We start from the raw sequence: 13373 nt of genomic DNA, 5'->3' as shown, positions 1-13373 counted from the left end.
CCAGATGAGTTGGATGCACCATGTATATGGGTAGAAAAATGGCAGGTGAAATTTAAAACAAAAACAGAATTACCTGGAAAAACTCAGCAGGTCTGGCAGCATCGGCGGAGAAGAAAAGAGTTGACGTTTCGAGTCCTCATGACCCTTCGACAGAACTGAAATTTAATGCTGACTACTGTTGCATATTAGATGGAAAATTTGGTAATACACATTTTCTGTAAATTGTGTTGAAATAACTCGGATTGAAGCTTGAAGAAATCCAGAATTGTTAGTAGGCTTGGTGCTAAACATGTCCAACCAATGCCGATCAGGAATCAACAAAATTAATAGAATTTTAAACTGCATTTCTAAAAGTATAAAATTTGGGTACAATTTAATTTATTTAAAATCCAGCCACTTGCACAGAATTAAAATTGGGGCTATTTATATGTCAGAGAAAATAATAATCAAAATTTAGAGCCGTCAGATTAGAGCATACCTCAAACTTAGGTCACCAAGAAACAAGATCCAGAGGTAGTGCAGAGAAGAGGCTATCAGACGTTTGAGATACAAGGAAACTTCAGAAAACACAGGAATTTTAAGTCTGGGGAAGTGGCAAATAAGGCAGTTAATGGAATGGAAAAGGCAATTTCAAAACATGACTTTAAATTGAATTGTGAATTAGAACAATGGGACATGGGTTCAAGTTCGCAAAAAGTATCTTTACGATCAATATTGGGAAATTCTTCTTCCTACAAGGGACCAAGACTTCAAATGGGCTTCCAGATAGAGTAGTGGAGGTGAAATCATTTGGAATCATTCAGGAAACAACTAGCTGGTATAGTGGGGGGGATTTTACAATCCTTTTGAATAGATGAATTAAGATGAGCTGAATGGCTTTCCACACCTGTAATTATCTTCTGATCTCATATTTAATGGGAGACCAAAGCATTTAGCAAAAAATATGAGCCTGCAATTGCTACAGGAAGTCTGGATAATTTAATAATCCTATATTTCTTTGTGTAATAAATATTTTAATTTCTAACTTTGTTTTTAATCCTAAGGGCGAAAGAGGTGAATGTGGACTTCCAGGGACAAAAGGTGACAGAGTATGTGTCCTTTTCACTCTTCTGTATTTAGCTTGTTTATTAAAATTATTTCAAGCACAACATAAATTGTAAAAAAAACAGAAGCTTGAATATTATTTATAAATTTTACAGTTAATTGAAGCAGATTCACAAATGTATTCACTTGTAAATAACAATGGAATAAACCTTAATGCCTGTGCTACAGTTCCAATATTTTATCTTATCTTTACAGGGCCCAGAAGGCCCAATAGGCCCAAGGGGACTGAGAGGAGTGCAGGTAAAAAAAATTAAAACAAATTATTGAGTATATCTTAGGCTATATTCTAGCTGGTTACATGCTTACAGTTAAAACCTCAGTACCATGGGAATAACTCTTACTGTATTATAGAAGGTTAAGCGTTCAGAATCATAGCTCAGTGGTGTGGGAACAGCTCAGTAGTTCAAGCATTATATACTTAAATCCTAAGCAAGTTTAATGATTCAATATCTCCTACTGCTAAATGCATGTGTGAGCATTAGGTGGTGAAGGCATCATGCTTGACTGTGATGCCCTCACTCTTAGTAGCCTGTAAACATTCAACAGTTGTGTTCACACATAAAGAACAACTATGTGGAGTATCACCCAGAACCCATGAAATCAGAGAGCAACCAGGGCCCATGAAATAAAAGGACAATCAGGGCCCATGGAACTGTATTTAGACCTAAGTCAGTGCCTTTAGGGTAGGAGGGGAAAGGGCACCTTGTTAATTAAAATACATCTTTTGCCAACTGATTATGAAAGACATAGAAAGCCCACATAGAGAAATGATTATGCTAATATTTCAAAGTTGGCTGATCTGGTGGATGCTAGAGCTGTAATTACACCAGTTTGAGCTTTGGTCAAAGCTACAATGTGTAGAGGGCCTGACTCAGAGTCCACAAGGTGAACACATGCTCATGGTAGACTGCAGAGTGCTAATGTCATTAGCCAAAATGCCGGAATTGCACTCTTCATTACTCTCAGAAGTGCGGTGGCTACTCCTAGCCAGGCTATGCAATACCTCCAATAATATCTGGTGCATATCAAGCAGTTTCCTTTCATTTCTGAGGTTGGCATCCCTATCCCCCACATCAGAGCTAAGACCCAGCTTAGCCACTGGTGAGCTATCTCCTGAGTTTTCCTGCTCTGTTGTACTTTAAGTTGCACACACCAAGACCCCCCCCCCCCCCCACTTCTAACTCACTATCTATCCCAGCTAGGCTGCTGATTTCCATGGTTGGTAATGATAGAGTGTGTACTAGTGCTTCTTGTGAGTGGTTGACCCTTCTCAATCTAGAAAAAGTTAGGCAGCAGGTGCTGCCAATAGTAGGCAACATAAGGGCGCTGTGCTACCTATATGTATGATCAATGGAGAAAAGAGAAGGTAAAATAAAAAGGCAAGATAGTGGCCCTGCCTCCACTCACTATCACAGACAGCCCTCGAATGGCTTTCAGCAATGATTAGCCCTGGAGACCTCAGGTTGGCCCCTCCAGAAGGATGCCTTTAGCTGCACCTGGACACCTGTGAGCATTGTGGCTCCCTAATACAGGCAATTAATTCAGCCAATCAAGGCCCACCAACCTTTTGATATGTGAGGGCCAGGATGGAGTCTGCCCCCCCTTCCCTATTCTTGTGGGCCAGTTTGTCTTGCAAAGTGAGTTGGAGAGGTTAGTATGTACATTTTGTAAAGTGCCATTTGACTGTGTGTGAATCGCATGCTGAGATGGTTGGGAGAAGGAAGGGGAGATAGTCATATGCAAAAGAGTGGCTTTAATAAGAAATCTGAAAGCCATTAAAAGAGTGAAAGGTCTTTCAGTTGTGGTTATTTGAACGCAGGCTGGTGGGCTCAAGCAGCAGCAGGTGAGTGCGTGATTGTAACAAGGAGGAGAGAGAAAGGCCCAGATTTACACTCCAGGTCAGGTGTGCAGAGGCAGGAGAATTCCCGGCTCTGCGAAGCCGACCTCTAAAAATGGCTGTTCAGGCATTGGATTTTAAATCGGGAGGGCGGGTGGATTAAAAGTCAGGGCAGGCGACTCTGGAAGAGCTAGGCAGAAAGTCTGCCTCAGGGATCCATCATTGTATACAAAGTTTAAAAATGAAAAATAAAACATGAAACATTACTCCAGCCCTCACCCATCACCCCCCATACATGCCTCATCCATTCCAACCCATGCTGCCTCATGTCTCCCACCCACCCTCCATGGCTCCTCATGCCCCCCATCCAAGCTAAGCCCTCAACCCAACTCCTTTGGCCACCTTGCCCCCATGCCAAGCTAAGCCCCTCCATGCTCCACCCACCCCCATGATCCCTCATAGCCTTCACATGCCAGCAGCCCCTCACCCATATACATACCATGCCAACTCACCTAGTGTAGATCTCAGGACTCATGCAAAGATGAAATAAAATAAAACTCAACAAAATAAAGTTCTATAAAATCAAATTCAAAGTGTCTATGGCAGACCTCTATACTGAAAAAACACTCTCATTCATAAAAACTCACTTACAATATTTACATTCCTTCAACTAAAGAAAGCCTTTTTTAATTCATTCATGGGATGTGGGCATCGCTGGCTATGCCAGCATTTATTGCCCTTGAGAAGGTGGTGGTGAGCTGCCTTCTTGAACCACTGCAGTCCATGTGGTGTAGCTACACCCACAGCACTGTTAAGGAGGGAGTTCCAGGATTTTTATACAGCGACAGTGAAGAAATGGTGATATATTTCCAAGTCAGGATGGTGAGTGGCTTGGAAGGGAAATTCCAAGGAATGGCGTTCCCATCTATCTGTCGCCCTTGTCCTTCTAGCCTGGTAGTGGTCATGGGTTTGAAAGGTGCCGTCTAAGGAGGCTTGGTGAGTTCCTGCAGCGTATCTTGCACATGGTACACACTGCTGCCAATGCTCGTCGGTGGTGGAGAGAGTAAATGTTTATGGGAGGGGTACCAATCAACCGGGCTGCTTTGTCCTGGATGGTGTCAAGTTTCTTGAGTGTTGTTGAAGCTACACTCAGTTAGGCAAGTGGTTAGTATTCCATCACACTCCTGATTTATGCCTTGTAGATGGTGGACAGGCTATGGGGAGTCAGGAGGTGAGTTACTCATTGCAGAATTCCCAGCCTCTGATCTCTTGCAGCCATTGTATTTAAATGGATAATCCAGTTCAGTTTCTGGTTAATGGTAACCCCCAGGATGTTGATAGTGGGGAATTCAGCAATGATAATGCCATTGAATGTCACAGGGCGATGGTTCAATTCTCTCTTGTTGGAGATGGTCATTGTCTGGCAATTGTGTGGCACAAATGTTATTTGTCACTTATCAGCCCAAGCCTGAACGTTGTCCAGGTCTTGCTGCATATGAGCAGGGACTGCTGCAGTATGTGAGGATTCGCGAATGGTGCTGCAATCATCAGTGAACATCCCCATTTCTGACCTTATGATGGAGAGAAGGTCATTGTTGAAGTCGCTTCCTCTGTGTTAGGTATGACTCCAACCAGTGGAGAAGATTTCCCCGATCCTCATTGAGTCCGGTTCTGCTTGGGCTCCTTGATGCCACACTCGTTCAAATGTTGCCTTGTCAAGGATGGTCACTCTCACCTCACCTCTTGAGTTCAGCTCTTTTGTTCATGTTTGGACCAAGGCTGTAATGAGGTCAGGAGCTAAGTGGCCCTGGCGGAACCCAAACTGAGCAGCAATGATCAGGTTACTGCTGACTGAGTGCCACTTGATGGCACTATCTATGACACCTTCCATTACTTTGCTGATGATTGAAAGTAGACTGGTGGAGTGGTAACTGACTGAGTTGGATTTGTCCTGCCTTTTGAGGACAGAACATACCTGGGCAATTTACCACATTTCCAGGTAGGTGCCAGTGTTGTAGCTGTACTGGAACAACTTGGCTAGGGACATGGCTAGCTCTGTAGCACAATTCTTTAGTCTATAACTGCTTACAGCTGCCAATCACACTGTGAAATGGCAGGCACCCCACTGTGATAATAGATGGCTGTGAAATTGGTCATGTGGGGCCAATCCAGTAATGGAAGCCTCAGGCTTATGTCAACAAAGTGAAATAGCAAGCAATCTGTTTTTTAACACTTCAAACATTTTTTTCAAAGATTTAAATGTCAAGCCCTTTGATTTTAACAGGTCTGTTGATGGGTCCAATGAGCTTGACAGTATTGGGCAGAATTTTCCCCCCGTTGGGGGGAAAGTTCAGAGTGGGCGCGCCTCCGATTGGCACCCCCGATTGGGCGCGGTGCCATTTTACGTGGGCAGGCCTTAATTGGCCTGCCCAGTGTGACATCCACCAGGAAGCTCTGTGGGCAGGAGGGATTCCCTCAGCCCAGAGTGCGCTCTTTCACGCATGTGCACAAAAGAGCGCACTCATCTCCCTGAGACCAAGTGCTGCCTCAGGGAGGTCGGTGCCAAATTCAAAAATGGTAAATATAGAAAAATAAAAGTTCCCTGACATGTCCCCTCACGTGACACTGTCACATGAGTTGGGACATGTCCATCACTTTTAATTAAACTTTTATTAAATTTTTAAAAACCTACATGAAATCTCATCCCACCCGTGGATGAGGTTTCATGCTTTTTCTGAAGCCCGCCAGGGCTCCTGGCCTGCCCGCCAACCTTAAGGTTGGACGGGCAGGTCCTTTAATGAGTTCAATTACTTTTTAAATGGCCATTGACAGGTTGGTGGATGCACAGCTGATTCGGCTGCGCCCCCGCCGACCTGAAAATTTAAGTGATGTGGGCTGACATCGGGAGTTCCGCCCAACGTCATCCCGTGCCATTTAACGTGTTGGCGAGTGGGCCTCGCCCCCTGATCGCCAACCTCAATATCCTGCCCAATGAGTATACATTTTACATACATTTATACCTACAATTACCAATTCCAAGGGGCATTTTACCTCCCCAAAGGACACCTGACCTACCTAAAAAGGCAACTGACCTCCACCAAAGCTGTCCTGGGGATGCAAAGGAGTACTTTACCTCTCCAAAGGGGTACTCTGGCTATCCAAACTAACCCACAAAGTTTAGACCTCTTATCAGGTCTAATCTACACACTTCAAGTTTCATACTCCAAGGTTACCACAATCCCACTTCAGTGGAGGCAGCTGCTGATTTAAATAGCAGATAACCCAGTGAAAAGTGTCCTGCCCCCATTCCTACCCACAAAAATGGAAGTGCCATGTTCAGGCGAGAGTTATGATTTTCAGACAGTTCTACTATTTTTGCCATGATGGTGAGTCTCTGTTCCTGATCAAGGGACCTGGCATTGGGAAGGGGGGGCCACTGAGAACCACTCCCCTGGCCTTGGTGTCAATCCCCTACAGATCCCTCCCCAGCGGCCCCCACCCCATGCAACCCCTCCCGTCATTAATTACCTCTAGCCTAGGTTGCTCCTCGATCCTAGGCCTCCGGTGGGTGTTGTTCCAGCAACAGCAGCCACCTCTTGGTGATGATATTGAGCAAAAGAGCTGCTGGCCTCTGATTGGCCAGCAGCTCAAGGTGGGTGAGACTTCCCACCCCTAGGATCCTGGTCCTGTGGAAGGCTCGCCTGTGGCCTCTCAACTGCTTGATTGGCTCATGATTTGGTGGGCCTTTCCCTGAGAGGCAAAGCAAGTCTCTTGCTGGCTCTCCAGCCAACAGGTGAGACCATAGCTGCCTCCACAAGATTTCATCCCAAGATTCTATACAAGATTAATATGACTTCACTACTTTAATTCTTAATTATCCTTCTTGAAATGAACCCCAGTGCTTAATTTGCTCTTTATGGCCTCATTAACCTGCATTGCTACTTTTATTGATTAATGCATCTATACATTTAGACCCCTTTTCTTCTCTAGCCCAATTAGACTCTTATTATCTATGCAGTATGTGGCATCCTTATTCTACCTAACAAAATGCACTAGCCCTCACTAATGCTGTATGAATAAATCCTTGCACCAATCACGGTTTGCAATGGATTAAATAATATATTTGTTGAAGGTATATTTTCACTTTAAATTTTTACCAGAGCCTGAGATTATCCCAGCTTCCAATCAGGTGGATTCCCAATCAGAGCTGTAAACATGTTGGCAACCCGCTGATGAGATGCATATTAGGCTTGGCCATCAAAATTGACCAGGCCTCAGTGCTAACCCAATCAGGCAGTTGGCCCAATCGTCCAACCCTCCAGCTGCCCAAATCACAATCCACCTCATAAATTTTTCATTATCAGCTACAGATTGCAGTAAACTCATAGTGCTGGTGAACAAGAGACAAAAAACTGAATGAAACCCCCATCAGTAGTATGAATATAGTACATTACAACTTTTCTGTGATTGGCCAAAATTTTATGGTCCCTCCCGCCCAGAGGAATATTACGGTCCTGCCGAACTGAATGGAGATTTAAATGGCTCGCCTCATCCACCGGAGGGAGACAGATGGGACTGTAAAATCCTGGCCATGGTCTAGGATAGTAACCTACAGGCAATTCAGGCATTTGCACAAAATTCTTTCTTCTGCTCTTCTGGAGGAATCAGTTTGCTTTTAGTTGGCAACTAAAAATAAAAGTCGATGAAAGCTAAATGTTGTTGTAAATATTTTCTAAGAAATGTTAAATGGTAAAGCAAACCTCTCACTGAGTACTGTTTTACTGTCAATATTTCTCTTGGACATGTCAACTGTGCACATTTCATTGGGAACAGATAATAGTAGTATGTTTTGTCATTTTGGCTGATGTCACTTGACAATGGCCACAGTCTTAAGCCATGGTGAACAAAATCACCAGACTTCCTGAAAAGGATGAAAATGATATAAAATTGATTATTGTAAAATCACAGGGCTATTTTCACTCGTATGGGGAACGTTGCAACCCACACAATTTTGAGGTCATTGGTTCCAAATTTAAAAATCCTATTGGGGTTTGTTACATTGTCAGCAGTCCTTCATTTCATGATCACTTTCTAATCAGTCCCAGTTTACACTTTTACCCCTACTACTTCCATTGGTTCCCATCATTTCACTGATGTAATTCAGCAAGGTTCAGGAATACATGTTTGCCGTGTGAAAGTATGTAGCAATCAGTTTGTAGGTACTGACAGGTGCCACTCAAAAGAACAAAATGTCATTTGCAATGTGCGGTAAATAGTTTAATACAGTAAATTAATAATGTATTTTCCTATTTAACGTTTGGACCATTTTTGAAATTAGGATTGAAAAAAACATCTGATAGTCTGATTTGAGGCTTGTTTCTTTGGTATTGTATTGTTTAAACTTGTGACAATGAGTTAAATATACTAATTATTTTATTTAATAAGTAAATATTCTCAGATTTCCATGGAGTGAAACTTCATTTGAAATAAATTCTGCAAAATGGTGCACTAACATTCCTAACATGCTATATCTTTGTGTTGCATTTCAGGGTTACCCTGGATCCCCTGGGGACCAAGGACCTGCAGGTTTTCAAGGAAAAAAGGTAATTTGTTTTTAGATTTTGTTACATTCAACATAGAAAGAGGGCATGGAAAATAAAGCTTGATTCATGCTATTAACAAAATACAACATCACCCCTCTGTCAAACCTTGAATTTATAGTAAGGTAAATAATTTCATTATTGCCTTTGGCATTTCCTGTTTTTTATTATATTGCTTTACAGTTTTATTGAAGAATCTGTGGCTAAATTATAATTTGTTTAACGTCTAATCAGCACTAACAAGAACAAAAATTGATCAAAAATATGGAAACATGTTGGGCTGTTTAAGTGTTTTGCATAGGTCAGAAATTTAAATGTACCAGGTTGAAAGGTCAAAGGCTGTGGAGTGTATAGGTGTTTGGACTACTTGGTGTAGGGCACTTCAAATCTGACAGCTTATTTTACATTTGAATCGATATCCTGTGATACTGAAGAATGCATTCATAACTGTGTTAATGTTTTTCCATGTATTGTTTACAATTTTTGCCCGGGATGTGTGAACTGGTATCCCAAAGGGGGCACTCTTCGATCTTCTGCATTCCTTTTGCAGCAGAGCTTCTACTGTTGCACCACAGAATCTGACAATTCCTCCACGCTGACTCTCTATTAGTTTGACTTGTTCTGCTCTCTTCAACAGACTCTTGCCCTCTTTAATAGGTTGCTGGTGACAATTAAGTATTTATAGCAGCTCCAAAATGTGAGTTTGAGTGGGAATTAACATGTGAGATTAGTCAGATGAAAGTTTTTGAATTCCCTAACTCTTCCTTCACAGTGTGTTTTTCCCCTCTGTTGTTTGAGATATTTTCTGCAAACTTCCATGGGGATTTTCCGATTGGCCTCATAACTTCAGTGGAGACCCATTTTGTGCAGTTAATTGCTCAAACTTACAGCAGCTGACAAGGAGAATTGCTGAGGAAATTCTCGAGAGTGACAGACTATCAGTTAAAACACTTTTGTTATTCAGAATTGATCCACCTTTGAGATTCCTTGGATTGAAAAAAAGTTAGCATTCTATTTTACATTCTTTCTCCAATGATGCAGATACTGAACTAATGTTTGAATGCAAACATCCCACCACACTCCTGGTGGCTCAGTTCATAAATGCACTGGCCAATAGGGAGCTGAGCCGTACAAATTATAAAGCGCCCAGCTTCATTCACCAGTCTCCTATTAGCTGATGTTGTCTGGGGTATTGACCATTACAGCTGACCTCAGTGCCATAGTTTAGGGACATGGAAAATATCAGCCTGTGTCTCATCGCTGATAGTTATTGAGGTCTAGAAAATGCATATTTTGTGGCTGCTGGCAGCATACAAGATCAGGCTTCACTGTCATTTCTCCAAATACCATCTGCTACACTTCAATAGCCTGCTGATACCCAATGCTCAGCTTCACACATGAAAAATGAGACCTTAATTTAATTGCAAAGCAGAGGGCAGCCGGTATCCATGGGACAGCATGCCAATATGAGAGGAAAGAGAGGCCGAGAAAAAGAAAAAAGGATCTTGTATTTTTTTCACTAAGCATAACTACAAAAGCTGGCTAAGTAGTAGTTAGATCTGTTGAGAAATTGGAGTCTCATGCGGAAAATGTGAGTTTGAGTTTCAGAGCACTAGCCATATGAACCTTTATTGAGGGCTATCAGATAGTGTGAGGAGGATAAAAGTTGCTCCAATTCAAAAAAGTCAAACTGACTGCAAGTAATTTTGATTTTAGGTCACATTGCAAAACCAGTGACAGTGACTCAGTGATACATTTATCTCAATTTTCATTCAATGAAAATTATACTTGAAAGAGAAGTTCAACAGGAGCCAAATCGATATCACATGTTAAAGGCTTTCACTCAAATTCAAGATTAACTCCAGTGTATTTGTTCTGTTATTTGCATTTTTATTACACTGATCTAAACTGTCAGATTTCCTGGAATGTTCCAGTCCACGCTTCTGTTAGAAGAGTGTGTATAATTGTGAATAATCTGAAGACATAGTGTAGAGTTATTTGTCAATTTAAAAAATAAAATACTGCAGATCCTTTAAATCTGAAATAAAAATAGAAAGCAGCAAAATGAGAACAATGAGATCTAATTTCTATCGCAAAGAGTTGTTAGGCCTTTAGACATGTTATTGATACAACTTAAAGAATCATTTTCAGTTTCCTGGAGCCACTGTGGCAGAATCTGGCTAGACTATTTCCTTTGAAGTTATCATTTTTGCTCCTTTCTTGGTATGATCCCAGCCAGGTCCCAGGGTGGAATCTGGCTTCATAGATCCTAACTTTTACTTTTTGTTTAGAAATGTGGAGGGCGGCTACTGAACAGAGTCACAGGAGTCAGGTGATGAACAGTTAACAAAAGAATAAAACACGTATTAAACAAGAAAAGATGAACTATATTACAATACTCCATCATGCACAGCCATACAGATTTGTAAGAATAAAACAAGTCATCTTATACTCTAATGTTCACAGTAAGTACACAGTTCATGTAAACCAATAGGCCAACTGTGGTCAGGCACACCACACTCTGAATCAAAGGGGAGAATTTTCCCCCTGTCAAGGGCTGGTGCGATCCCAATCGGTGCACCTGATCGGGACCACACGCCATTTTATGTGGGTGGGCCAATTAAGACCCACCTAGCTTGAAGCGAATCCAGAAGTGCTGTGCGCTCCCTGTGCGGGCGCGGGGGTGAGGGGCTCCCTGAGCCGGGAGTGCGCTCTTTTGCGCAGAGGTGCCTCAGGGTGATGTGTTAAGTTTTTAAAATTTTAATAAAGAAAAAAAAATTTAAGACATGTCCCCTCATGTGACAGTGTCACATGAGCTGGGACATGTCAATGAACTTTAATGAAAAAATTTATATAATTTATAAACCCTTTATGAAACCTCATCCTGCCCATGGGCTGAATCTTCAATTCAGCAAGCGGGGGTGGGGTCCACTTGCGAAGGCATAAAATGATGCGGGCTGATGTGAGGCGTGCGTCTTGACGTCATCGCGCATCATTAGATTTTCAGTTCGGCGGGTGCGCAACTGAGTCGGCTGCGCACCTGCCAAACTGTCAAACGCCTGTTAAGGCCATTAATGAACTAATTAAGGCTATTGAGAAAGCTGCCCATCCAACCTTAAGGTAGGTGGGCAGGTGAAGAGCCCAGGCAGCCTTCGGATTTTTTATGGAACCTCATCCACAGGCGGGATGAGGTTTCATAAAGGGTTTATAAATTAAATAAATTTTTTCTTTAAAGTTCATTGACGTATTCCAGTTCATGTGACACTGTCACATGAGGGGACGTCTTAAATTTTTTTTTCTTTATTAAAATTTTGAAAACTTAACACTTATCTCCCTGAAGCACCTCTATGCCTCAGGGAGATTTCTGTGCTCTTTCACGCATGTGTGTGAAAGAGCGCACTCCCAGCTCAGGGAACCCTTAATTGGCTCGCCTATGTAAAATGGCGGCGCGGACCCAATCAGAAGCGCCGATCAGGTCTGTGCCCGCCCGTGCCTGCCTCCGCACAGCACCCATCCTGAGGGGGAAAATTCTATCCCTTTGATCAGGTTCCATGGGCAGGATTTTACCCCCATCGGCGGCGAAGTTGAACTGCGGTTGCATACAGGTGTGCCTCTGTTCGGTGCCCCTGATTGGGGGCGCGGTGCCAGTTTATGTGGGTGGGCCAATTAAGTCCCGCCCAGTGCGACGTCTGCACGGAAGGGGGAATCCCTAAACCTGAGAGCGTGCTGTTTTGCACATGTACATGAAAGAGCACACTCGTCTCCCTGAGGCTAAGTGCTGCCTCAGGGAGATGGCCTCGACTGCCAAAAATATTAAAAATAGAAAATAAAAATTCTCTGACATGTCCCCTCATATGACACTGTCACATGAGTTGGGACATGTCCATAATTTAAAAAAAAACTTTAATTAAATTTTTTAAAACCTACATGAAACCTCACCCTGTCCGTGAATGAGGTTTCATGCTTTTTCTAATTCCCACCAGGGCTCCAAGCCTGCCCGCCAACCTTAAGGTTGCATGGGCAGGTCCATTAATTAGTTTAATGACTCTGTCAATGGCCTCAATTGGCCATTGACAGGTTGGCGGGCGCACCGCTGATTTTGCTGCGCCCCCCACCTACCTGAAAATTTAAATGGGGTACGGTGACATCGGGAGTTCCGCCATGTGTCGTTTTACTTGTCGGTGAGTGGGCCCCGCCCCCTGCTCGCTGATGGGAAAATCCTGCCCCATGAAAAATGCGAAGGCTACTTGGGCTCTTTGCCTGCCCGCCAACCTTAAGGTGCAGCTTTTTCAATAGGCTTATTTAGTTCATTAATGGCCTTAACAGGCCTTTGATAGCTCAGCAGGTACGTAGCCGAGTCGGCTGCGCACCCGCTGAACTGAAAATCTAAATGACGCATGCCCGACATCACCCCGCGTCATTTTACGCCTTGGCAAGCGGGCCCCGTCCCTGCTCACCAAGCTGAAGATTCAGCCCAAAGTGACAGATGCTACCCCAAACAGATGCTATGGATCTCTCATTAACTTCCCCCAGATGCTTGTCACTACCCCCTGCAAGACACTTGTCACTGCCTCCCCCAGACGCTTGTCACTCCGTGAGCCAACCGGTCTCACTGAATTCCGTCTTTCACACAAGGGTTTCCAATCTTCAATCTCGAAGAACCCGCTTCAGAATCTTCTCCCAAACACCGCTTTTTTCAGATGCTTTCCGCAAGTGTTCACCTCCAGGGTTTCAAGCTCTCCTTCCGATGTTCCCCTCCCCTGGATCACCACTGCATTCAAGCTTTGCCTTCCACACATTCTCTCAGATACTCAGCCATGCCAACAGAACAC

The 13373-nt window shown here is 43.2% G+C and overlaps 1 protein-coding gene across 1 annotated transcript in view; it reads left to right on the top strand.

Annotated features, from left to right (window-relative positions):
* The window catches only part of col28a2a (collagen, type XXVIII, alpha 2a), a 146023-nt gene that overhangs the window by 24867 nt on the left and 107783 nt on the right, over positions 1 to 13373 (top strand). The window contains exons 9-11 of the mRNA XM_041201288.1: positions 1044 to 1088; positions 1300 to 1344; positions 8491 to 8544. Coding sequence (XP_041057222.1) covers positions 1044 to 1088; positions 1300 to 1344; positions 8491 to 8544 — 144 coding nt within the window. The remainder of the gene's footprint in view (positions 1 to 1043; positions 1089 to 1299; positions 1345 to 8490; positions 8545 to 13373) is intronic.

Source organism: Carcharodon carcharias, chromosome 12, assembly GCF_017639515.1.
Source record: "Carcharodon carcharias isolate sCarCar2 chromosome 12, sCarCar2.pri, whole genome shotgun sequence".
Classification (NCBI taxonomy): domain Eukaryota; kingdom Metazoa; phylum Chordata; class Chondrichthyes; order Lamniformes; family Lamnidae; genus Carcharodon; species Carcharodon carcharias.
Note: the sequence above shows the minus strand (reverse complement) of the source record. Positions and strands in the feature narration are given on the sequence as shown.